Raw genomic sequence first — 27,552 nt, 5'->3', positions numbered from 1 at the left:
TGTCTAGCCTAACTGGAATTACATGTGTTGAACAGTTGTGTTTTACAGTGGCTGTCTGCCCCGCAGCCTTGTGCTGTAATGTAAAACATGATTTGCTTAGCATAATTTATGCCCATGTGCGACATACCAAACTATCAGGAAATGAATGAAGTCAGAGTTGTCCAACTACAAGTGAAATGGTTTTGTGTCTGTTCTGTTTGTTTAGAGTTTGTCACTGCTTGTCTGTTTGTGGTGAGGCTTAAGTCTGTCTGTCCTTATCAGTTCAGTGGTTGGGAGGAGATTACAGAGCTGAAACAATGGGTGGTTTTGTATGATTAGGCTTTAATTGGTGAAACAAAGAGACTCTTTAGCACCATGTGTAACATAGGAAAGACTGGCTTAAAGGCCCACAGATAGCTGGCAGGAAAGAATGTGCTGTGTATGAAAGGGTTAGTGAGCATGAGCCTCGTCCCCGCTCAGTTGATTGATTGTGTTCGCTGAAAGGAAAAAGGCGAGCAAGGCTGTTGAGTGCGAGGGGAGGATAGTGAATGTGATAAAGAACAGTGGGGGGAGACAGAGGATTCCTATGTGCTCTGAATGAGGTCATCTGGTTGGTTATGAGGAAGGTCACTGACCCCTCCCTGGGCTTCACACTCCACCCCTCTGTCTCTCCCTTCCTCCCCCTCAGCTAATGATACACAATGGCTTTTTGTGCTTTAATGGGCCAGACGCACACACTGGGTCATTCGTACCGGTTCACACAGAAGTATGCACACAAGCGCTGTTTGTAAATCAAGCCCAATACATTTTTCCGTATTGCATTTATCACTTGGTTTATTATATGGCTGAATGTACAGTGCTGAATGTACTGTTCTTAAAGCTGCTGAGTGATGTGGTTTATGCCACCCAACCCTCCCATCTACTGTTGCTCTCCCAGTTGAGTGGTGATAGTGGAACTTGGAGCATCTTTAAGAAAGGCTTCTTTTTTCTTCTCATATTTTTGTTGTCTAGAAAATCAATTTTCAAGTGTAAAACTTAATGCCGCAAACATTGCTTTGTAACACAAAAACAGAAGAATGTTACAGTTATCATGAACATAATAACTTGGAGTTTATTGTGTGTGGAGCGGTGACCATGTCCTTTTTTTATATTTTGCAGTCCAGCAAGCAAAACCAATTCCAGGGAATTGTTGCCCTATATCAACGTACAGTGAACGAAACAATGTACACATCATTATGTTCAGTATATGATGAATGCCCAACCTTTGTGTTGTGGTGCTGCAATCAATCAATGGGTTAACCTACAGAATAACTACACTGGAGGCATTTAGGGAAAGATCGCAAGAACAGCTCCATGAAGCATCCAGTTTTACTTCATTTCTGATGTTCTTGTTGTTTTCTAACTTAGTCTAGCAACACGGTTTTTAATAATGATATATAGGGCCGCTGCAATACAGCTATGCGGGCATGCCACACAACTCCTAATTGAAAAGTTACTATAGAATGGACATTGAGCTAGGACAGGAACTTGTAGATGCCACTCCAGTACACTTTAGCCTTAACTTCTGCCATCTCGGCTCGGTTTCTTTAATGTCATCTTGGATAAGATTACAGCTGCTCCTGTCTGATGCATATATTTTCTTGTGCGACATGCCAGGACAAGCTCACCGACATAGAGCACAGTGATTTTAGAGATGTAGTGGTTTGACTTAAATGGCTATAAAAGTTAGAGTTTTGGATTGGCTATATGTTTTTGTGATCGCCTGCATCATGTGGGCAAATTCAATTATTGTAAACGTTTGTATTCCTCTAGGGAAGGTTAAAGGCAGCTGGGGATGGACGGTGTGTCAACACAGCGGGGGAGACAGGTGTGGGCATGAGCAAGGTGCCAAGGTGCCAGCTGTTGTTGACACCTTAAGGTGAAGAGACAAGTCCATCTCTTGGCAGATTATTCTGCCAAGAGATGGACTTGTCTCTTTCTGTCCCCTCTAGTCCTTCTCTCCCCTTCCCTGTTCCAGCCTTCTTCTTCACTCCCATACTCTGCTTTCTTGGGGAGTATTTGTCTGACATGAGTTTAGGCTGTCTGTGATGGGAGCTCTTCCTGCAACCTTATTTTTATTGAGCGTCTGACACTTTCTATGAACCAGACCTTGGTTATATCTCCGCTCCTCCTCCCTCATCACTATGTGTATAATCCTACTCTCCCTGTCTGCACCCCTGATGCACACACATATACAGTTTGCTTTGCTTTCTCCCTCTTATCTTTTTTTTTTTCTGTCTTTAGCATGTACATGCATCCCTCTCATCTGTTTATTTTATATTGCCTTCTATCGTTGTCATAGTGTTATAGGAGAAAATCAGTATTTGTTCTCCCAAGGGGGAATGACTCATTTTTCCTGGCTTTGCCTTTTTACCTATTTATTTTAGCAGAGTGACTCCACAGCTCCTGACACCCTCTTTTTTTCCCCTCTGTCTCTCTTCTCTCATCTCCAGCATATCCAGATTTTTCTTCACCAGCTCTCTGCTTCCATTTGTTTTCTCTCTTGCAGCTTCCCTCTCTACTCTGTATGTGAGTGTATGTGAGGCTAAAATCCAGCCTTGGGGCTACATTGCCTCTTTCATGTGAGGACCAGTGGTGACATTAAAGGCCCACTACGTGGTCTGTCGTTTTGCATCAGCTCAGCTTTCACTGTCTGTGCTCAGTCTGTGCTCGGCTCTCCACTCAATCACTCCCAGGCTCAAAACGTTGGTTGGTTGAGAACATGCCTGCACACGCTGACTGTAATTTTGTACATGTATATGCTCTTGCAGATTTTTTAAGCCCTGACACCCAAGTGCTTTGAGGCAGTTCAATGTTTAAAAGCTTAAGCATAGTGTAAGGTTGGTTAATGACAGTTGAGTCAGCGACTCTCCCTCTCCTCCCTTTATGGCACTTTGACCCAGTTGTTACAGCCCCTGCAACATCTTTGTTTTTAAATACGCTAAATAGCACATTCAACATGACGTGACAGACAAAACAGATCAAACGGATGATCTCCAGGACCAGACAACCAGACCAAACACTCAGCCAAAGAGCAGTTCCTCTGATGATCTGTGATCTGTAGACAGAAGGGAGTAGGTCAGGGGCAGTCTTTTCCTCCTCTTTTCATTGTCAGACGCAGACACCAAAAGAGCTTTTCAGCAGCTATACAGTGCTAGTGCTGTTTGTTCTTCATAGAGCAGGGGGTCTCCAACTCAAATTGGCTTGGGGCCACAGCTGATATTTTCATCTCCTACGAGAGCCACTTCATTGTTTAAGTACTATAAGAAAGTGCAATACTATAAAAACATTTACATTACTAACATCATGCCTAATAAAAAATTGCAAACAGCAGTTTTTATAAATTTTTATATGATTATTTTAAAAACATCTTTGTTGTTCAACAAAGATGTTTGTAAACAACAAATTAAGGCCCGAAACCTCCCTTCTTATCAACTGTTTGCAGGCATCTTTGACCTTTTGCCATTATTTTGCACAAAACTAAACTTGCTTTCTTATATACACGAAGGGATAGTTCAAATTGATATGAAACATAATTTAAAAATAATAATAATAATCTTGTAGGCCAGATCCTGTTATATTTTGACATGTCAAAGGTTGGAAAGTTTGAGCTCCCTGTCACACAGAGTCAGTATGTACCACTTTGACTTATAAAAAACAACATGTTCACACAATCTATCTTTGGCTCAGAACAATTGAAGTTCTGGCAGAAAACCCTACATATCCATCCAGATATTTAACACATTTCTTGTATGTCTAATTTTTATTTTACAAGAGTAGGTGTTTGAAGTGGTAAGATTCAGATCCTGTAAAATTGTTATGTCAGGCTGCAAAGACAATGAAGCACTAAGACACAACAACAGCTGTGATGTGAGTCTGTGTTGTCACACCCAGGGACAGTGGCTGAGTGGCTGGTGGAGTTGAACTTAAGATGGTAGGTACAAGCCCCAGCAGGCCCTGTGCCTGGGGATGAGGCAGTTGACACACGCATACACTTTTGTGATGTAACCTGTTTGTCTTCCTGTGTTCAGGGTTCCCAGGGTTTTTCTTTTATAGAGAATTTAAGCGTCTTTGCTCAAATTCTGTGTTGCATTAAATCACCTGTGACCTGTCATTTCAACTGTAATAGTAATGAGAGGTTAACATAGCTAACAAAGCAGGTTGCAAACTTATTAGTGTTGTCCATCTAACTAAAGAGGGGAGAAATAATCACAATAGATATGAGATGTGTCTCTTGCGTGAGCTTTACTCGAATGAGATGTATGAAATGTAACAAAAATACAACAATTTACACACTACAGAAAGATACAGAAACACTATAGCTAGTCTTTGTAACAAAGCGGGGACCTGCACATACACACACACACACAACGCCGGTTAAACTAGTCTGCCCGTATACATACACACACACACACACACACACAACACCGGTTGGCGGTTAAGCTAGCACACAACGGTGGTTGACGGTTAAAGTAGTCTGCCCGTATACACACACTCTCAACAAAACTTGACTACATCTACCCGAAAAGTAACAGAAACATTATGTATGTATTCTTAACATGTCAACAAGTTACTACAGACAAAACAATCACATACACAACATACCTAAAGAGGGGAGAAATAATCACAATAGATATGAGATGTGGGTCTCTTGCGCGAACTTTACTCGAATGAGAGCGAAGAGCGCAAATTCTCCAGGTATGTGGGCGGAGATTAAAGCAGTCGATCCAAGAGTGCAGGACTGAGACCACTCTGTAGATCACAGATTAAGATTAGAAATACTTTAAATATTAGAATTATTAAGATTAGATATACTTTAAATATTAGAATTTTAACACATAAGAATTTAAAAATAACAATGAAAAATAAACCCTCTTAATGAACTTAATAAACATTCAGCTTTTTCCTTTACCCCACAACAGTCTAAATAGTATCAATTCCCAACTTGTCACATTGGCACTAGCAACAAAAACCAAAAAAACACTTTTGGGAACTTTTTAATTTTGCTCTCTGGCCAAACGATGACTGTGGATGTGTGTCTGTCACAGAAAATAGAACTGAAGATGAATTTCTAACGAAACTCATTTGAAGGCAGTTGTACCTCTGTTTGCTTCTGTCTCTGTTGTGGCATCAATGCTTTCTTGTTGTAATCAAGTGACCTCATTCCCTGATAATGAGAGAGGGAATGAAATGTGGTGGTTCCTCATTCTGTCACTCCCCCCACCTACTAAACACATTAAATAAAGAGATTTTTTTTTTCAATCTGTTTGTTGACATGCTCAATACTGCACTTCTGGCAGGCTCCTGCTGCTCCCATCTGCTCCTTGCCAAAAATCACTAGAGTCACAGTTGATGTAAGGATTTGCCAAAGGTGTACTGTTAAACTGCAGCCGTAGCCATACATCTTATCCTTTCTCTGTGTGGCAATTTGACAGTGTTTAACCATGATGGAAATGACCTGAATGTTACCATCTTGCATTTTATTTCCTTCATATTAACCATTTAGTTTTCTGTCAGTAGACTTTGTTAACCCACTGAAAGCACTGTGCTTTTCTGGAGATTTAAAATATTTTGAAGCATTGATGAAATATCGCTTTAGATCCGATGACAAACATAGAGGTTAGATCACATCGAGACAAAGTTAAGTCTTTTTTTTTTTTCTGTTGGTGGATGGGAGTATGGGAAATTATTCTGCCTCCTTTCCATCTTCGCTATTGGTTGTGAGAACGGTGGTCTCCTTAGTTACAGGGGTGGGGACAGGAAACAGTGCATGTTATCTTTTTGAGTCACATTGACAGTCAGAGCCTTTCCTTCCTCCCTCTTCCTCTCTTGTTTCCTCTCCTGACAGCTGGACCTTTCCTCTCATTGTTGCATGATGGATGGGGCAGCTGTGTGTAGGGGTAGACACAGATGAGATGTGTAATAGATTAAATGGTGCTTAGTGCTTTTAGATTCTCTGATTTGTGGTCTGCAGTTTAAGCTATTCTGGCTAACTTTTTGATCACCCTTAGAGGCATAGTCTTATATCTTAACAAGAACCAGTCTGCCTACTGACAATAAAATGTCAGTTGTTAGTCCCCTCCAGATAGTGGGCAAAAGAAAGGGATATACCCACTTTTCCCTGGCCAAAGGAAATGGTTCCAGGTCAACAGTCGACACAAAATGGGGTCAAGGTCTGCCCTTCTAATCCATAGACATACACCCCATCAGCATGCGTCCTGACTCTTCATCCTGTTATTCTCCCAATTCCTTATCTCAAAGTCTCACATCTTGTCGAGCTCACAGCATGCATCCTGTGCTTCGTTTTACATAGCATCCCCTGCATTGTGTGTGTGTGTGTGTGTGTGTGTGTGTGTGAGCAAGTGTGGAAGGATGCGTGTCTGTAAAAGGATGCCTGGGGCCTCAGTGGATGAAACGGCTGTGTTTCTAGAAGCCTTAGCAGTGTGTATACATCCACCAAAACACTGAAAGTTGAGTTAAATAGGTTAAAGCAGAGCGAGAGAGGGATTCGCGAGTAGCACCGAGCAGCACAACTCAGGTCTCGCTTTTCTATGTCTGCCTGATTTTACTGGCAGGTAAAGTCTGTGAAATGAGTTCCCTCGAGATGCAGAAGAACCAACAATCTGTTTGGCTGTTTGTATGCATGCTTTGTTCATGCTTTTAGTGTGTGTCTGTGTTCATACTAATTAATCCAGCAGCTTTGACTGCTCCTGTCATAACTAAGCATATCTTTTTAGTATGCGTGGAGCCACACGGAAACATGTTATATCTCATGGAAGTAAATTGTCGGCTTCCTCCTTGTATTATAGCTCAGTTGAGGAAGGCTATTTCTTTTTCTTCCCACCAAGATTTGTGAAACCATTTTCAGCTCATGAGGGTTCACTCTTAAAGCCAGCCTGTTAAATGACTGTTGCTGTGGCTTCCAATTTAACGCTACATATCGCTCCCCCTTTAGATGGCAAAAGCAGCAGTAAAATAGCCTATCTTTGCTTGGTATTTTAGAAGGAGCCTGAGTCTGCATTTGTGTGCATTAGGTTGGCTGTTTCAGCTGAGCTAGGGTATAAGGCTGCTTTAGAAGGTGAACCGAGGAGAGAGGAAGTATTAGCACAGAACTCTAGCTTCTGCTGTTGCTGGATTTGAATATTTTCGCAATTGCTGAATAATTAGTAATCTTATGAAACTATCCTGAGAAGGAGCTTTTAGCATTCTGGTAACTACCACACTGACACTCCCCGGTGTTTCCTGTAAAGGAATTGTATCTGTGGGAGTGTGTGAAGGAAAGAAAACAGTTTCTGTAGCTTTCTGCGTTGCTCACACGCCTTGGGGTTACTCCCTCAAGTTTAAGTTTGTGAGTGTGAGTGTGAGTGTGCATGCACTCACAAGTTTCACCCCAGGATCCTGTTGAAAGTACCCCCACGCAGAGAGTAATGAACGTTGGCCCCTTGCGGCAACCATTAAGAGTAAGCCATTATGGTTCAGTATTGAGCCAGCCCTCCCTGCCAGTTTCACGTCACTCTATGGCAGACCCCACTGAGTGCACAAAACTGGCACTCCTATGGCTCATTGAGCTGCCAGCTTGCCCCCCACCAGCACACAGCCCCATAAAGCAGTTCCACATCATCAAATGTGATGATCCCTTGTTCTAATTTTAGTTTGAAGTCTTAATAGCTCAGCAGATACTGTCTCCGAACCACTCATTTCACTGTGGTGGTGTGAGTGATAAGGATAAGATGGGTTTTTGCTGCAACTTTTTAGGAATCATTTAAATTATTTACCCTAGTAGTTGAGCCAAATGTGACTGACTGGCAATGAAAACACTTTGTTGATCATTCTGAATAATTTGCATGGGGTCAGTCCGTAAACACTAAATTTCATTTGGAATGCCTCAATAAACAATTGTTCTTATGTTAGCATTAACCCTCTACTTCGATTTTACCAGAACACTGACAGCTGGCATTAACCAGCGGATGTAGCATATTTGGCAACTTCTGAGTAACAGCTCCAGTAATCGCCATTCTGTCGTTTCATTTTTCAGACGCGTATTAACACTGTTGGAAGCTGACAGTTTTTGGGACCACAACAAGATTTTCTCTGACTGTTAGCATTTTATCATGATCTCAAAATTGGCATCACAACGCTTTCTCAAGGCTCACTTAACTTGGCCTACTTTTTGAGCCACGGTTTCCAGGACAATCACTGCACCTGTTCGTCTGTCCCTGCTAGTCCCGAAGTTGTCAAGTGACAGTCACTCAAGTCACCAGAGAACTTGTAAAATGTGAGATCTTTTTTTCCAAATATTTTCCAATCTAGGCTAATGTGTGTATTCAGTTCCCTTTGTCCCACTCTTTCTATTTCTGCTTCTTTTCTGCCTCCCCTCAGCTCTGCTTTTCCTTTGGCCCCTCTCTCTGGTCTGCACTGTCTGTTTGCTTTGTTTAATCACCAAACTAACGTGCTATGACACGTTCCTATAGCACACGCTCACCATTGCTGCCAGCAGGCACAGAAAGCCACGTTCAGCTTGGCACTTCTTCTCCTTCCTGCATGCAGTCACAGTGACGGTCCCAGAAAACATTGCATTTGCTACCGGTTATGATTAATGGCTTTGCTGATTGCTGTTCTTGGCCATCACCACACCTACATGTTCTGCTTTTAGCATGAATATTCTCAGGGGTTCAGCCAGAACAGAGGAGGAGGTAAACTATGTATCCAACTTCTCAATATTTCTGACGTAATTAGTAATGTATGGATGTCTTCAACTGATGTGAACCAAATATCCTAAATGTGTTACATATGTTGTTGTAATAATCCTGATCTAAGTTAACTCTATTCTGTCTTTAAAGGTAGAAGAGGGAAGGTTCCCATTTTTGTTTGTCTTTTACAAACTACATCTTAGTGGCACCGGTTTCCACCGCTGTCAGTCATCATGGTAAAATATTTAACCAGTAGGAGTCGAGGGGGAGAGTGGGGGTTAATGTGTAATAGAGAACAATTGGCGTTTTTCCTCCATCTCTTTGTCAGCAGACTGAATACGTGGCAGTGGCTAGTAAAGCAAGGTAGAGGAGAAATGTAGCACTATTTCCTGCTTGTTTCCTGCTGTATTTGTTTAGCAGATTTTTCTCTGAGGCAGTTTCCCTCCTCCTTCCATGTGGAGTGTTATTTCTGTGGGTTCTCTCTCTCTCAGGAGAGCCTTGCCTACAAACACACAAAAGCTCATTAGCTCGTGTGTGTTGGTGTTTTTAATGTTTAGTTGGGTGTTTGTTTTTATATGTATGATATCTACCTACATTTATGTCAGGGTACACGCATTCTTGTGCACTGTTGGACAATGCCTAAATGGCATGCGAGTTGTTATCTATGTGCGTGTGTGCTCGTTATTGTTGATCAGAGAGTGGAACGTGCTGCTTTTGGGGAGGTAGTTGGCTGGGATATAAACGGGCATGTGTGCATTGACTGGAAACCCTGCACGTGTATATTTTTTCTGCAATTTCTGCACCATAGTGTATGCCTAAAAAGAGTGCATTCCTGTAAGTGTGTGTGTAAGCATTTTATCGGTGTGGAATGCATCAACCGTCGGTTCCCAATTTGGATGAAAGCATAGCTCCTCTGTGTCCTGGCTTGTCGTTTACCCATGAGATGAGTAAGCATGTGTGTATATGTGTATGGGAGTGTTATTCTGTGATTTAATTTTTCTTTACCAGGCACAGGGAGGAGAGAATCCAGAAACCTTGTTACACCAGTCGTTTATTTAGTGGCCTATCTACTTAAAGACCTGACGCTGGAGCTTTTTACCCAGCCTGCCTTAGGAGAATCCCTGACACACAACATAAATCTCTCCCCCTGGCTGCCAGCAAACCGCACCGTCATTCCTGTCTAGAGCCATTTAGACCCCCAGCCTGTGGGGACTAGCGCTGATATCCACATCATGTCAGGGATGAGGAACTGTGTGGATCCGCCACTATGAGGCTGTAAAGTTGAGATGTATTTTTCAGTATTGTCTTGAATTTGATAGTGGAAATACATCACAATATTCAGATGCACATTGAAAAAGTTGTTGGTCACTGCATATTCCTCCTGTACATACTGGCTGGGAAGTGATCCCTTTAGTAGTACAACTTCTAGATGGGTGACAAAATCCTCTGTCCTCGTTTTGTGTCCTAAAAGTTCATCCAAAGCTAATATGATGCTTCAGCAGTCTGGTTAGTCAAATCAAGTGTGGATCTTCCAAAGTTATTTTTCCTTTCCGTACCACATTACCTCCTTGTGTTATTATCCTTCTGCTACAACAACACTTTTAAGGAGAAACACAAACAGGCGATGTTGTGTTAAAAAGACGTTTGGAAGATACCAGTAAGTAATTTAATGAAAAGGAAAGACACTATGTCTGTTTTGCTCAGCTTAATTACAAAATTATTCGGATGTCAATGAACATTATCGTGTGGGGGGGGGGTTCAAGCACTTTGTGTTTTGTACAACTGCGTATAGTCGCATATCCACGACAATAAACACTCCTATGCTGTTGGTTATTACCTTTACTCTCCCTGAATCTGTGGAAAGGGGCTGCTTGGATGCCATGTCGAGAACAACTTGCACCCCAGTGTGTTTTAGACTACTGCAAGTAATAGACACACTTGGGTAATGCTGTCGTAAATGAGTTTGAGTGTTTGATGTAGCCATTTCCAGAGACATAAAACTGCCTTAATTGGGTTGAACAATGTTGATTAACAGTTCTGGTCTGATGTACTCCTGCTTGTCCATTGTTGCTATTATATACTGGGAAACCCTAATCTTCCTTGCCCCCTAATTATTTGGTTCCTAGGGTGACAAGTCACATACCGAACAAACAAGGCATCCTGCAGTGAATATTTTGTGATTGATATGAATGCTGTCACAATCCTACTATCCGTTATGTTACATTTAGAAGGTAAATAACGTCATGTCAAGTACCGACCCTCTGGCCACAGGATGTTGACATTAAAGTTCACTAATACAAATGTTCCCAAATGCAAACTCTTAAGTACAGGATATTTTATTAAACCTAAAACTGGTGTTTTCTTTGTAAGAGCTAAAATACATTGCTGCTCTTAACTATGCTGATAGTACAGCATACTCATTAACAGCACCGGAATAGTTTGTGCACAAACATCAAAGGATTTTGCAGTGTAGGCCTACTCTTAAATCAAAGATTAGGAAGTAAAAATAAGACAGAAGCATAAGGAAACATTTTTTTTTCCTTCACAAAGAGGGAGGGAGAGAGAGAGAGGCAGCTGTGAGTTGACGATAAGACCCAGAAATGCATACGTTTTCATGGCTCAGTCACCCCCACCAATGCACGCTATACTTCGGCTCTTTGCTTTAAAAGAAACCTCCGTCTTTCATATGCTTGGCCTGCCAAACCCCTAAACTGTTGAAGTGGAGTGTCGTCTTGGATAAAGTCGTCTGTGCCGTGAATAAAGGGCAGGAATGCATTAAACGCCCAAATCCTTTCGCTTGCAACGGCTACCCAGGCTTTGTGATTGGTAAAGTGCACAGCTTTAAAGTGAAAAGGCTTGTTCCTCGCCTGAGTCTTGTTTCACTCAGCACCGGCACATTTAGGTGTATCCGTGATTACTGCAGTGTTTTGGACACAACCACCACATTTTTATGTCTATATTTACCTCAGCTTCCTAGCCTTTTTTTTTAACCTGTTTAAATCATGAATTGAGCATGCATGTGCAAGCAGGAGAAGCAGGAGTGATTTTGAACACTACAGGTTTTTGATCTTAAATCCCCCTAAACAGGGAGGACTCATTCAGTCTCTCTGCAGAGTTGAACATTTGATCATTTTGGCTTGAAGATTAATTGGTGTTACACTCAATCTGTTTCAGGTGCCAGATATTATCAGCCTAATACCAGGCATCACAAGGCATCTAAAGCTGCTTTCCTCAGGCAAAGCTGATCACACTGATTACTCACACATTACATTTCTTTAGCACTCACACACACACACACACACACACACACACACACACACACACACACACATACACATATATGGACAGATGTGCACTGCATGGTCAGAGGACGTTTTGCTGTGAGCTACAGGGTGAGGACAAAGCCGTTATGGAGCAGGTCTATTTTTGGGCTCTTAATGGACTTGTTCCCATTCTCTAGTGGAGCAGGTCTAGCTGAATGATCTTCACCAGTCTTAAACCTGATTACAGTATCTCCTTCTGGACTGCTCCATTGTTTTTAATTTAACTCTGCCCTCTTCTTTTTTTCTCTTTCTCTCTCCTATCTCTTTGCTCCATCTTTGATCTCTCCTCCTCTTCACTCCATTCCCCAGGTTTGTCCTCATGCCGTGTTTACATTCATTAGATCATGTTAGATAGGAAGAGACGCAACATTAGAAAACATTCCTACTTCAAGCGGCTATTCCTCTCCCCATATCACCCTCCTCTGATTTGCTTCCATTGATTCTGCCAGTGCTGCTTTTTATGTGATCATAGTTTTGGCATCAGGCTGGGTAAATAAATGAGAAGCTTCCTTATCCCATGGTGCTGAGTTCACGGTGGCTGACTCTGTCAAATATCACTCATTCAGATGAGTAGATACACTTAATGGTTTTGTTTTTCTCTGGCCCTGCTATCTTTGCCTCCTTTGTGCACATGACTCTCCAGTCTAGGTCTAGGTTTAGTTCTGCTTTGCCTTATCAAGGGGTAGTAAGTTCCTGTGAGGCAAAACACTTGACCATGTGCTGTTTTCACTGGTGACCTTTGGTATGGCAGGGATGGTCTGCGTGCTAAAGAAGCATTCATGGCAGTGGCAAGAGCTGCGCAAACGGGCTAGATCTAATAGTGAATACTTTTTGGAGCTTGCTTCTTTTAAGCCATGTTACATGATACGCATATTTCATATTGATCAGACAATTATTTTTTCTAATACTAAGAATTTAGCAGTGTTAACCCTATCAATGTTTTGATTAAATCAAATCATTATTCCAGAGAATATGAATTGACTAATGGAGTCATTAACAGGTTTATATCTTAGGGGGCTATCTTTAAGGCATAAAGTATTCACTTGCTATTATCAAGGCACCAATATTTAGGCATCTTGCCAAGACTGACCAGAAAAACCATTATGTCCTTTTACTAGCTTTGTTTAGAGCTTTCAACAGCCTCTCACGGTCTACATCAGCAGCAGTATTTGGTCCGTTGACATAAAGATAGCTCAGCCATCACTATGTTGTATAAAACCTTTGTCACATGGCAACAGGTTGTTGTGTTATAATACTTGGTTCACATGATAACAGTTGAGCTGACAACCATCCGTTGAAGGTGAAGCAGTTGAAAGGTCCAGAGAAAGCGAGTAAGGAGACAATGGGTTTTTTGTTTATTTTTTTTAAAGCCACATTTTTCAAGGTTGAGAGTTAACTTTCACCTTTAACATCAAGCCACCCACCATGCCACATTTTAATTCTTGTCTCTCAAAGTACAGCCACTTCCTTTCCCATATTCCCCAGTCCACTGCCTCTCTCTCTGCCATTCTCCTCTCCCACATCTGCCCCTTTGAGCACCCCATTGCCAAGATCACCAAAGAAGATGAGGAGAAACTGTCTCTTTACTTGAGCTTACAAAGGGCAGATGGATCGGCAACCACAGCCTGTGACATTTTCTTTTTTCACTGCAGATTTTAGAAGAAAGGGCAGACTGAGAGAAACAAAGAAGTAGTATAAAATGAAATGTGTATCAACTTAGATTGAGGCAGAAAAGAGCAGTGCAAGTCGAGAATGATACAACAGCACTCTGCTTGCTCAGCACTGTGCTTATAATTCTCCCTATTTCCTCTGTCTCTGTCTCATCAAACCTTCTTGCTCTCCGCCCTCCAACTACTCACAAGGTGGATTTTTGTTTCTTCCTGGCAGATGTCTGGGCAAAACTCTACATGTAGATATTATGATCTCTTCCTGTGTGTGTGTGCGTGGACAGCCACCTCCCACAGGTAAATGAACAGTTCTGATGGAAAATGTTGTTTTATGTGTGTGTGGTTTTCTGAGTCAGGTTGTGGAGGACACAGTGAGCTGAGAGATGGCTTAAGGGGAGTAACTGTTCTGTTACTGTCCCTTATTCAGCTGTTAAACACGTATGCACTCCAGATTTCTGCCATCTAATGCCAAAGTTAAAAAAAAAAAAAAAAAGGTCTCATTTCATAGCCTACCATTCTCTTTCTCCAGCGTATTGCCTTCTTTTTCTTCTTTTGTTTGTTCATTCCAAGATAGCAATCCTCGAGTCTCCCTTTCTTGTGTCTTTCTTACAAAATCAGCCTTTACTGCCGGGGTGGACAGCTAGACAAATGATTTTGTCGGTCGTGCAAGGCAGGGGGTAATTTTTAGGTGAGCGTAGCGCTTCAGAAAAGACTTGCTGCACTGAAATTAGAGGTTGTCAAATGCCGCACGTCTCTACTGATGGCCCAGCACGGCCCCCTTATGTTAATGTGGCATTTCGGCAAGAGGAAATTAGGAGGAGGAGGGGTACTGCTGGTGACTGTTGGGTAGCATTGTCACATGTGCACACTTCTTCCTTTTATTTTCTCTTGTTATCTGAAGGATAAATGCATCCAGGATGCAAATAGCATACAGTGTATTTGCTTTTGTTGCGAAGGTCTGTGCAAATAACTGGTTTTCTAACTTACAGAACATTGGCTCCTCTTTACCCATCATTTATGGCTCCTACACACATGCTTAGTCCACCAGTGGTCTGTTAAATAGCTCTTCTATGTTCATTAATGTTAGGCTGAAGAGACAAATGCAACACGTAAGGTAGTGATATTATTTTCCAGAAATACTACTATTAGTGATCAAGCCGTGGATAGTTTTGTATGTCCATCAAGGAGTTGCAGAGATTAAACTTTGTGGTTAAAATACTGTCTCTTTAACCACTAGGCCATCATGTTAAAGTTTTATGGAGTTGAGGGTTCTTTTGGACACACAACTCACAATCTTTTGAAATTTGAAATTAACTGCCCTGTTTTTCATATTCCCATTACTCCCTGTGCTGTGCTTCCCTGATCTCCTCCCTGTATGCTGTGTCACTGCCAAGCCCCCTCCGTTCATACACAAAGCCTGGATGTGGCCTGAAGCCGCTGGTGTCGGTTAGGACTGATGTAATCTGTTCTGTGGGCTAGATACCAGGAGGATGAATTCATCTTTAGGGAGGACTGGGAGTGTCTTTGTGGACCACAGTGCTGAGGTCATGTTTGGGAAAGGAGTTGCTCTGGGCCGAGTCTCCTGGCTTGTTTGTACGGTTCAGATCTGTCCCACAGGTGTTGTCCACACAGCTGCAGCCCAGATGTGTATGTGTATCCTTGTCAGTGTCTGTGAGCCCATCAATCACCTATTTGCCAGTCTTGTCATCAACAGTATCCAGAAAAAACACGGTTTTAGCTCAACAGGAAATCCCCACAAACTGATTCCATGGCTAAATCCAGGTCTTATTTGTTACCTCTTTTTAAGTTGTAAAAGTGTACAATTATTCTAACTCAAAACAAAGACTAGAACTTCACTGAAACCTATTTATTAAAGTTTGCCTCACCTTCTAATTTAGTTTCAGCGTAAGGTTAAGGCTTAGAGGTCAGGCATGCTTTACTAAGGGTGTCTATAGTTGAGTGTCAGGTTCCCTAGCTAGAGTTTAATATAGAGCTCCCAACTGCTCAGAAGTCTCTTGAGCAATGGAAATGGTGCCTAACACCTGCCCCCACTTCACCCCACATCATTCCTCGAGGCCTCACCAACCGTAGCATTTAGTTTCAGCGGTGTCACACTCACACTCACCCTTTTGTAGATGCCTCTTTTTGGATCACATCTTGCTTACCCTTTACTGCTGATTAACATTTTGGTTCAGCAGTGGCATGACTGTATAGTGATGGCAAACGTGGGAAGTTAGAAAGTGCGACAAGTGTGTGTACCTTTTTTTTTTTTTTTTTTTTTTTTTTTATTAACGGGTGTTACAACTCCAGCCGCCGATCCTCAGCCAACTGTGACACACTCGCATGCACTGTATTCACACAGGATAGGCAGGATGAATGAATGCTCCCCCCCCAACCTGCATAGCACAGCATTCCTCAGTGTGTGAACTTGTGTGAGCTATAGAGGCAGTCAAAATGGGGTGTGAATTAGAGGTGAACGTGTGTGCGAGAGAGTTGGAGCGGAAGTCTCTGTTGGCAGTGTGTGTGTGAGTGAGAGAGAGGTCCATTAGTTTTATCTGACAGAGGGATCAGATCTGAAGGCATGTTGCTGAGCCTGAGCGATTCTCTGCGTCTCTTCTCCCCACCTGCCCAGCTGCTCGCACAGGCTACTCTATTAGACAACAGCCACTGGGGAGTACCAGGCAGAAAGGAAAGACTGTGGCCTTAACCCCTAAATAATGCAGCGTTTCATCTCTGACATATAGAATAACTTAAACACATTCACTGTTTTTAGCCAGAGCAGTTTGTTCAGAAAAATGCTATTTCCTGCAGGTATTAGGAAGCACCCGTACTCAGCTGTCATACATTTTCACACTCACAGGCTATGATAATTTTTTGTACTCTCCAAAAACAAACTTACTGAATTGTTTGTCTATAAATTACAAACAATACTCAAGGCAATTGACACATTTCTGTTGGTTTTCTTTTTTACAACAAAGATTTATATGCTACATTAAGCCTTTGCCCAGAAGTCAAAATCAATGACAGTGATATATCAAATACAAAATAAAAAAAGATGTTTGATTGTACTGTGGTTATTCTGTTGCTTACCGTGGTGTACATGTTTGTCTGTTTCAGAGATCAACAGAGTGCGTAAAGACATGTACAGCGACACAGTGAATGGCCTTGTGGACAGACATCCTCTGGAGCTGCCTGAGCCTATCGGACCCATCGTCCACCTGCAGGAAAAACTGTTTGTGCCTGTCAAAGAGTACCCTGATGTAAGTAGTGGTTTACACATCTCACACTATGGCAGCTCTCTCACAGTGCCAGTTATATTAATGAATTAGACTTACTTGTTTTATTATATAATATTTACACTGCAACCAGCAGACAAACAGTTTCTCGAGGAAAAATACAATAAAGAAAATAATTTTGCGGTACATAAAATTTTATGGTATAGTAGTCTGCAGTATGTTTGTTTTTCCTTCTTCAGTTGGACTGTTTTTTTCCGGGATTGTTTGTATCAATAGCTTAATCAGCAGCTGTAATTGATTCAGAATTCTTATATCTGTGGACATGTACACACACATCCTCGTGCCTTAGGCCATGCATCTTTGTGGTATGTCATCACTGAGATGACAGCTGCTGTTAGTTTCAGCAATCTGTCAGCACTGAAGACATACCTGTTGTTTGTTTCTCTCTCTCATTCTTTCCGTTATACATTCCTGCTCCCTCCTTATTGCTCTCTTCTCCCTTTTGCTCCTTTTTTCATTTATGTCTGGTAAACACACAACTCTGTTTTGTTAGTTCCTTAAATGATAGTTGCAGGACTCAGAATGTGTACCAAGTTGTTAATGGACTCGCGTTAAAACTATATCAGGTGGCTGTCTAAATTTGGTCCTGGTCTCAGGAAAACATGGCATGCTGGGGTGTTTATGGACCAACACAGCGATAGATTAGTGCGCAGAGAGAGAGAAGGATGGGATTTAGAGGAAGGAGTGTCATGAAAAGTAAACTGCAATTCCATTAATATTCAGTCGAAGCAGATGGAAATCTTTTGGATTTACCACTCGCATTGGTTAGGGCTGTGGCATATTTTCTCAAATGGAAAGACACATTTGCATGTACACACACAGCTGGGAAAGAAGGGCACACGATGGAGCTATCATGCTGGTTGTAGAGATGAGGAGACGGGTGGCAACACTAAGGAGGCGAGTCAGTAAAAACCTTGTCTGAATAATGACAGGTGTGTGTGTGTGTGTGTGTTTGTGTCTGTGTGTGTGTGTCTGTGTCTGTGTCTACTATATGTAGAGCCCTGTAGAGCCCTGTAGTCTGTTTAAGGTTGTGACCACAGTCAGTCAACCACCTTCCTGTCCTCATGGTAATCTTTGTCACACACATGAATGGTTGTGTCACGTCTCGTGGAGCAACGTTTCTCTTCGTAATCCCAGTAGCTTGCAGTGAGGAAATGAATGGAGGGTGGTGACGAAGGATAAGAGACAGCGTAGACCAGGGCAAGGCCCAGACAGCCATGGATTGCATTTTCCCCCTGACAGAATTGATAAAGGGCACCAGGGACTTGCTGGGATCAGCTTAGCTCCAGCTGACCCTCAGTCCACACCCAGCCTCTTGAGCTCAAGTTAAATCAACCAACCACAACCCCAGCCTTTCACCTTTCATCTTGACAGGATATGACTTCAAGTCCTTGAACTGCCCCCTGATTAGCTGTGAGAATCATATATTTGCTGGTAGGGGGGCTTTTGTGTGCCAATTGTATTACTTGCAGTTTAACCTGTGCAACCATATCTGTTTGACAGACACATGCATTACTTATATACTCTACAAACATTTTCTGCTCTGAAAGGGAGCTGTGGGAGTGTGTATATATGGTACGACTGACCCTGTCTAGTCAATGGATCAGTCAGTTGATGTGCAGTTGTCTGGTCAGGATTTAAGTGGTCAACAAATTACTGCTTATTGTAGCCAGTTATTTTATTATAATAATTAATAATCTTTTCTCTGTAGAATGTGATATATACATATGAGGCCAAAACCCTTACCTTTGTGTTGTGACATTCCCTGTTGCGTGCGTGCGTGTGTGTGATAATGGCCATATGCATTTTATATACGGAGGTCTGTGAAAATGTGGGGAACAGTGGTTACCACCTGTGGCTGTAAAGACACTAATGGAATGACTCCTTCACACACACGCGCACACACACAGACAGACACACACAAACTATTTAAAAGTGTGGCATCCTCAGATGACCCTTGTGTTCCCTTTGCTTGATTCTCACTGCTGCTCTGTGCAGAGCAGGGCTGTAACTCAGTATTGTGTTTACAAGCTGCCATGGAAGCTACTAAATTAATTAGGCTTCCCCCTGGTGGTGAAGATGACTCACTGATGACCTTAGTAGACAAATTTATACACACACTAACATGCACACAAGGATGTGCAAGTAGAGACAAATACGCATTCATGATGGCACAAAAAAAGACAAATCTTTCACTTGGACATTTTTACTCTGTTGTGGTACACACATACACACCCCTTTCACCAAGTGTGGTCATTAAGTCTGCAGGAAAACGAGAAAATGCCAGATAGCTTTGTTTTCTGTAGACGTGATGATCGGGACCAGGGGAAATCAGCAGCAGGTCTAAATGGGATTATTTTTTTCTATTCCTACCTCTCCTACATAGATTATGTGCAAAATTGTTTAACTGCTTACACTAAAACATATTTGTTGGCATAGACTGCTGCAGTCTGGGTGATCATTCACAATAACATTTAGTACATTTAAAAATTATATTGACCCTTTTCAAAGATTGAACCTATTTGTATTTGAATGCTACCTGTGCATCTTCAGGTTATTCAGTTAACCCTTTTCCTACACTCCTTTGTTTGACCTTTGCAATTTTAAGCTATTGAGGTGGGTAGAGAGGAATTGATGTAAGATTGTATTATTTGAACAGCAGATAAAGTGTGACTGTGTTAAACTGATTACCACGTAGAACTCAGCTTGTCATGGGACTGTAGTTTGAGAATTGTTGTCCAAAGCTATAGTATCTCCATGTATCGTTAGTGTTTCCAAGGAGGACAAAGCATTAGAAGCATTTAGTAGTGGGGTAAGAGTGAAAATGGTTTAGGATCAGTTTAAAAAGGAAGAGAGGAAAGAAATGATGAAGGAAGGGAAGAAAAATGTCACTTCCTATCCCCATCTGCCCAGTGCTAAAAGGAGAGGAAACTGTAATGATGATTATTAGACTGGGGAATATTTTCCCCCCTTTCACTTTTCCGTCTGATTTCCCAGATTCCCCCCATCGCAAAGGCATATGCATATGCGTGTGCGCTTGTGTGTGCATGTGTGTCTCGCTGATGCAATTCTAGGTTCTCCCAAGAAAGCAGGGAATGATGGTCCAAGTCTCTGTTTTATGTTCTTGGCATCAGCTCACCTGCCATGGAAGATTTGTCATTGTTGATACTGTTTCCCATCTTTTCCTTTACACACTCCTCTTGTCATTTTGGGACACCTGCCTTCCCTCTCAGTTTCCACTTTCATTTAAAAGCATAACTCCCACTTACCTTTACCCACTCTATCCTTATACGGAGGTCACACTGGCTCGATAGGGGCTTTCTCTGTCTCACCTACGTGTCCCCTGCTCTCGTTCCACCAGTAGATAATTAGATTGTCCTGGTGCCTGGATGCAGTGCAGCATGTCAATTCCACCAAAATAACTTGCCTTGCCAGCATGCTTCTACTCTAATTCCCTTAAGTGTGTCTGTCTTCTGGTGTGTGTGTGTGTGTGTGTGTGTGTGTGTGTGTGTGTGTGTGTGTGTGTGTGTGTGTGTGTGTGTGTGTGTGTGTGTGTGTGTGTGTGTGTGTGTGTGTGTGTGTGTGTGTGTGTGTGTGTGTGTGTGTGTGTGTGTGTCCGTCCCACATCTGTCTGTAAACGTGTTTGTGTGTAGGCCTGTGTCTCTATCATACTGTCTGCCTGTGTGTCTGTCTACCCACTCCCTCACCATTCTTCAAAGTCAGCCATTTCCTGATGTCGTCAGTGGTGCAGAGCGCTGTGAAGCGTCACCGTGGTGACTGCATCTTGACTGACAGCTGAGTCGGAGGCTATCTGATAACTTCAACCTTCAATTAAATGCTATCTGTGGCTCTGCTTTTCTCCCGAGCACACACTCACACACACATTGATAGGCAGCTGACTGACAGCTCAGCATGTCATTTCCGTTGACCTTCAGACATCTGATACGATGTGTGACATGTCTTTTAAGTTTGTCTCTTGTCTCCACTTTATTCCCTATGTATGTGTATTTGCCAACTGGTATGTGCTGTTGTGGGCAGGTAACTACGTAGTAAGAAATGCTTAGGAGTGAAAACACACATGCGCACACAGACGCCACCGTTGCTGTGCTGACTCTATGAAATGGGACCCTCACTTAGACTTAAGCTGTTGAGCAACTGCTAAACAGGCCTGCCTGAACTGAACTTATATGCATAGGTCTGTAAAGAACAACTGTCCAATACAGCTCTGCTGTTGGTGTTAATGTGGCATTAGTGTTTGTCTGGCGTTTGGGGGCGGGGGGTTGTCATGGTACTTTAGGTTGTTTACCTCTAATGAAATCTTTTTAAAACCTGCAAGCCACAATTTCCCCTCTTCCGCTCCACCTGTCATGTCCAAAATAAGTATTCTTAGAGAAACAGATGTTTCATCCACCCACAAGTCCACATTTTCTGGTTATTAGTGTCTGCTTTGAAGGCAAATGAATGCATTTGAACACTGCAAATTACTTGGCTGCTTAAAACAGCCATGGAGTAGTTGATCAATATAGGTTCTATGCACTGAGTCATTTTTTTGTTGTTCATCAGTGTATTAAAACTAGAAGAAAGGTCCTCATCAACTTTGCCTTGTTGTACAAATTTTAGACTTTAAATGCGGTTTGTCTTTTAAGTCCATATGCTTTACAGAATAAAAAACTTGTAATTAGAACTTAACTAAGACTAATATTAAATATGAATACTGAATATTTGCTCAAATATTAAATGAGACACTTATGCAGTAAAAATTCACAATATTCATAGTATATTTGTGTTTTTCAGTGCTAACAATTAGGATTAAATTTAGTTTGTCTTTCAGTGAATTCTCATGTGGGTGTGGGGGTGTGTGTGTGCGCTTTGACAGGCTTTGAAGAGGGAGGAAAAATTAGCTTCATTGGTCGATGGAGCTTCACTTCGACTGCAATGCACAAAGACTTCAGATACCAAAAAAAGAGGCTCTGGTGATTTGAGCAGACAGGATGTCCTGGACCTTTCTGTTTCACTGCAGTAAAATTGCCTGGACCAAACCAGCCAGTTCCCTGCACAGGGAAAGTCATTAAGCTTGTTCCCATGAGGGTGTCATCACTTATCATGCCAGCTCCTGATATCCTTCTGACCCCCTTAAGTCATTACCAGTCCTGGAAATGTACTGCCCCACACCTCACCTCACCTCACTGATAGAGCAGCACAGTGGAGGATTTTGATATCTCTAGCTAGCCAGCCATGCATGATGATGATAATTTGATGAACGGATGGTTTTCTAGTTAGCTATTTGATGAGGAGGGTAATTACAATGATAATTTAAACAGAGGACTCTATTTGTTGTAGTCAGTTAAAATGACGAAGGGCAACAGTGTAAGCTGTTAGATGTGTATTTGTAACTGCACTAATGCCAGGGATTGCTTGCATATTATCAACTTGCGCTTGTATACTGTAAGTGGACGGTGTTTAGTGCTTCCTTGTCCTGTTCATCTCTGCAGTCGTTAAGCTGAGAGGCAGAGAGAAGTGAAAACGAAAATGAAGGACAAAGGAAGCAGGTTGACTACACAGGCATCAACTGTTGCACAAGGGACCTAGTGTCTTCTTTATAGTCCCTGTGCATAGACTAGATTCCACTGATTAAGGATTTTTGTGACCAGCATCAGTGTTTTTGAGTTTAAAAGGAACTTACTTTTATTCACTGGTAGTATTAATGCTAATATTAATTATTTACATAAACACACATTTGGCAAGGATCACTCTCTATTAGGTTAATAAAGAGTTGTGACAAAGATAGATGGAAGAAATTGGATATTTTACAGAAATTAGATTTTTTTTTTTCGCAAAAAAACAATACTATCAAAGTCCAAGACACCTCATCAAATTGACCACTTATTGTAAATACTTCAACAACACAGACTTTGCTTGGAACACTAATATACCAGTATAAACACTTAAGCTTTGGTTTACAGAATTCTGAGGTAGTTGTAAACATATATAAATATTGAATCTTAGTGTGGTCAACAATACCAAAAGCTTCTAGGGTTGTTGCGGTGAAGGAATTTCCCTTGCAGTGATTTAGGGTGCCGTTTTTGTTGTTATTGCATATTACTTTGTAAGGGGTACAACAGAATACTGTTTTATCTCTACTATGGCACGCCGCCATGATCTAATTTCCCCCGGCATAGTTTCATAACAAACCGAAAATATTTTTACAATTAACAGTGTTTTGCACCATTACTTCAGCAAAGCAGCTCTCACTAGTTAACCGATTGTTATCCACAATCGGTTAACTAGTGGGCAGTCTCCCCTCGCTCTGCCCCTCCTGTACAGTGTACTCAGTCGCACTGCTCTGCAGAGAAACACAGAGACAGATGCTCCCTGGCTTCGATACAGTGTTAATTTTACCAATGTGGATCAGGTATCAGGTGTCATTCATTACCACGTTGGTTTCCATCCTTATGATAGGCTAATAACGAGCCTTTATAAAAATTACTGCTAAAGAAAGTCAACAGAGACGCATACAGAGAGAGGAGGGGCAAGCATGCACGTGCGTGCGTGTGACAGACCAGTGCAGAGTAGGTGTGTGCTAACGTAACTGAAGGAAAAAGCAAGGTGAATAAAGTAGTGAAATAAGTAATATTTTCAGTAGCCTAATAATGGCTCCCTGCCCCCCAGGTCACCGTCCGTCCCACACTTAAACTGTCATCCTGTGGGACACACTGATATTATTATGGATCTTGCTGCTTACTGTTTCCTCTGTCTGCTGCTCATTTATCTAAAAGTTCACAGGCTTTGCTCTGTGCTTCCGTCACTCGCGTCTTCCAAACTTCCAGCCGACATCAATCTTTACGCTTTCCATCTCTCCGTCTTCCCTCTTCAGTATTTCCACCCTGCCTGCAACCCCAAAATAAACCCAAACAGAATTATCAAAGGAGCCATGGATTAGGCGCTAAATGCTGGATGTGCTGAATAGAGAGCTTTGAAGTCTATAGGGCTTTGAGGCGAAATGTCACCACTGGAATCTAAGTCTAATTTTCACTCCTTCATCGCCCCAGCCTCACCTTAGTGGAGTAGCCTCTGTCCCTCCTGTAGATCAAGCATGTAAACGGCTGTAGGTTATGCACCTGTTTGCTCTCCTAATCTCCATATTCCTTCCCGTCTTTTTACTGTGTTGAAAAGCTATGTAGCACTGTTGTGTGCTCATATGTGTGGGTTCTGGGGATCAAGCCACAAAGCCAAAGGTAAGTGTGATGAATTAATTGAATGATGGAACACTTCTGCCCAAAGATGAATGAGTGATGAAAGTCAGACAGCTGGCTGGTAGCTAGGGAGGTTGTGTGGAGTCGGAGAGAAGCATCGATTTTTGCTGTTTGAGACCTTTGCACTACGGGAGGATGACAGATAACGCGAGAGCGGAAAGGCAAGATCCTATGTACTAAGACAAAGAAGAAAAGGAAGCCTGTTCAGTTTCCAGAAACCGAAAAGAGGAGGTGTTAAAGGAGAGAGTTATTTTGGCAACTAATAGCACTGTTCAACTCTATGCCCTCTCTGTGAAACCTTTAAATACTGTAACTTGAGGTGAAATGAGACCGAAGGTATCTTAGGTATGAGCAAAGGGGAGTTTTGCTTTGATAAATGGTTAGCCATTACTTTGGTATGAGCTGTTTCACAATGATACTTTGTAACATTAAGGGAGAGTTAGAATCAAGTGAGTCAGAGGAAGAATGAAAAGATGGGGAGAGATAGAAAGCTGGGGAGAGATGGCAGTGCCTGGTGTAACCACAGATTCCACCTTGCTTTGATACATTGCACTGAATGAACTGTTCCTCATTTCCATAAACCCGACGAGGCCGGCTAATAAGCGATTGGTATTCTCCTCCTGGCCTGGCCCTGCTCTTCGATAAGCTCCGCGCTCACACAACCAGAGCCCTCAGCATGATCTCATTTCCTGTCTCCCCACCACCACAAACAAACGCCGTCAAAGACACAATTGTTCTGCCTCTCTGAGCATTGTTGGTGGAACTGCTGTTGTTTCTCAGTTGTTCACGCAAAAACAAACCACAATGCACATGCACACAAACCCATGTGACAATCAGCTCTGGGTGCCGAGGGTGTCTGCAAGAGTTCACTTCATACATTGTGGTTTCACTCACACACTCGCGCTCATAAAACACACAGTGGCATAGACGTAGATATGCTCACAACATAACCCGCCTGTGGAGTAGCGATAACTGGGGCTAAACAAAGGCCCTTTAATGTCAGTGTAAGCCCTTGTCCTGAAGGGGGCTTTGTGTGTATGTGTGCTTGTCTGTCTGTCTTTCTGTGTTTGCACACGAACTATGTTTGTATATGCTGTATGCGTTTCTCTGTATTTGTGTGTTTGTTTAAGAAACTTTGCGAAAACAGAGATAAAACGAGACTGAAACACAGGAGTGAGGAAAAGAGTTTGTCCACCAAAGGGTCCCAGTGTCTCTAATCTTCTAATGCTGTAAATGAGCAGAGGAAATAAGAGTGCGGCAAAGAGAAAAGGAGACAGCTGGGAGTCTCCAAGTCAGCAAAACTCATAGTTTATGCATGTTTTCTGTTCACCAGATGGATGCTGACAGTAGTGCATGATTAAATAGAGCTGGTAGATATACATACTTTTTTAAATAGTTTGGTTCAACCCCAGATTGCCCTATTGCTCTCTGTTTCTCGTTGTGGTTGGATCAACACTTGGAAAGACACTTTTTGTTCATGCATTAATTATGATAATTATTAAAGCATGTTAAATTTCAATACATTTTGCTGTCACTAGTGGCTGCTTCAAGGTCTTGTTGAGGGTGCGGAGTCTGGGAAATCCAGTTGACAAGCCATGGTGTTTCCCAGACGTTACTCTTTTTTTTAAAGACCTCAGGCTGTGGAGCCAGTGGAGTTGATGTAACAGCGGGAATGAAAACTAGCTTTTTTTAGTAGGTGCGGAGGAGGCTAAATAGTTTAGCAAGAGGAGGTGAAGAGCGGATGCATTTGGCAGAGAGGGCACAGTATCCATCCTACTCCTCTGGCTGTACTGAGTGGAGTTCCTGGCAGGCTCAATGGCCCTGCACCCTTCTGATAACTCACCCGCTTGGCTTTCTATTGTCTCTACATTCCGGTGGCTTAAAATGGAGGTCGCCTTTTCTAACAGCATATCAACATCCACGAGAAGAATGTCAAACCCTCGGTGCAGAGCAGGAAGCCAGGGAGCGGAAAGAGCCATCCACTACAGTTAACATTGAGCTTTGTTCCATCACTGAGATGATTTTGGAAGCACTTGTCTTTATTGTAGAGTTACACTTCTAATTGCAAGGTGTTATTAAGATTAGGCAATACTATCTTTTGTTACATTGCCAGTTTGTGGTCAGATGCTTTAATAACGCAGTCATTTGATGTTTGTTTGTTTTTACATTTTCTTTTGAGTGATGCATCTTAGTGAAACTTGCAGTAACTGCTTGGCCAGACACGACGCCTACTCTCTGCTCGTATGTTTGTGCGAGTTTGTGCTCATGCCTCTGTCAACATGAAAATACTATACATCTGAGCCTTCACCCATATGGCCTTGCTCCAGGGAGGGATGACCATTACCTTAGCTACACACACGTAACTGCCTGCCCTCACACTTTATCCCAGAGTGTCCTATCAGATGGACTTGAGTTCCACAGCGAGTAGGAAAACTGTGAGAATGTGGTGGCAGTGTTGGCCCTTCCTGCCCTCATCCTGCTCTCCCTTAGTACTGGAAAAAACAAGGCGTTCGTGACTTTTTCCCTTCTGCTCTTGTGTCATCATCTCTCTAACCTTTTCTCTCTTTATTTCTCTCTGCTTTCCTCCATCAGGCCCTAGTCACTGTCAAGTCCAATTGTCATCAACATATTCATGTCCACAGAGAAACACCTTCCACTGTTGGAGGGAGGATGGTATTAGCAACAAAGAGAGAGAATGGCAGAAAATAAAATATTAAATGCTCTTTCTGTATCATTTGGGGATTTTATAACTAGCCTCGTACTTTGGATCAGATATACTTTTTCCCTTCCCCTTGTCTGTTTGACATTTGGAGCTTGCTCTGTAATTCATCTACTGTACGTATTTAATATATTCATGGCGTGCAAATCTGATGGGATTTGGACTGATGGAAGGTATTGTCGCCTGTTAGGCTGGTGGGAACTGTCACACGTCTGCACGGAAACCGACATATAAATATAGAAACTTTTGAAACCTTGTAGATGCACGTTTTATGTGTGCCAAATGACAGCTAGCATTTTAAAAATATGATACTGCAGTTGCTTCCAGGGTAGGGTGTGCAACAACACCCAGGACATCGTCACTGTAGCTTCTCTTTAATAGGTTAGAGGCCATGTCTGTTGATGTATATTGTGTAGGAGTACCACAGTACCTCCATAAAGCCAAGAGCTGGAGGTTCACCCTCGTCTGCAGCGGGTACTGTGATGCAGACAGACAGCTTTCTCCTGCGCTCCTTGAGGGTGTGTGTGTGTGTGTGTGTGTGTGTGTGTGTGTGTGTGTGTGCGTGTGTGTGTGTGTGTGTGTGTGT

General features: G+C 42.3%; 1 protein-coding gene and 1 long non-coding RNA gene across 7 annotated transcripts in view; one reads left to right on the top strand and one right to left on the bottom strand.

The window, feature by feature from the left end:
* qkia (QKI, KH domain containing, RNA binding a) overlaps window positions 1-27,552 on the top strand; it is a 78,571-nt gene that overhangs the window by 9,844 nt on the left and 41,175 nt on the right. For all 6 annotated transcript variants that reach the window (XM_051385757.1, XM_051385724.1, XM_051385735.1 and 3 more), the window contains exon 2: window positions 16,816-16,958. In XM_051385757.1, coding sequence (XP_051241717.1) covers window positions 16,816-16,958 — 143 coding nt within the window. The remainder of the gene's footprint in view (window positions 1-16,815; window positions 16,959-27,552) is intronic.
* LOC127355283 (uncharacterized) lies at window positions 4,249-14,718 on the bottom strand. The gene is made up of 2 exons (XR_007881727.1): window positions 14,212-14,718; window positions 4,249-5,906 (listed from the first exon to the last, which is right to left on the bottom strand). It is a non-coding gene; the product is annotated as an uncharacterized LOC127355283 (long non-coding RNA).

This window comes from Dicentrarchus labrax, unplaced genomic scaffold (genome assembly GCF_905237075.1).
Source record: "Dicentrarchus labrax unplaced genomic scaffold, dlabrax2021, whole genome shotgun sequence".
Classification (NCBI taxonomy): domain Eukaryota; kingdom Metazoa; phylum Chordata; class Actinopteri; family Moronidae; genus Dicentrarchus; species Dicentrarchus labrax.
The sequence above is the reverse complement of the archived record's forward strand: the minus strand, read 5'-3'. Positions and strand labels throughout refer to the sequence as shown.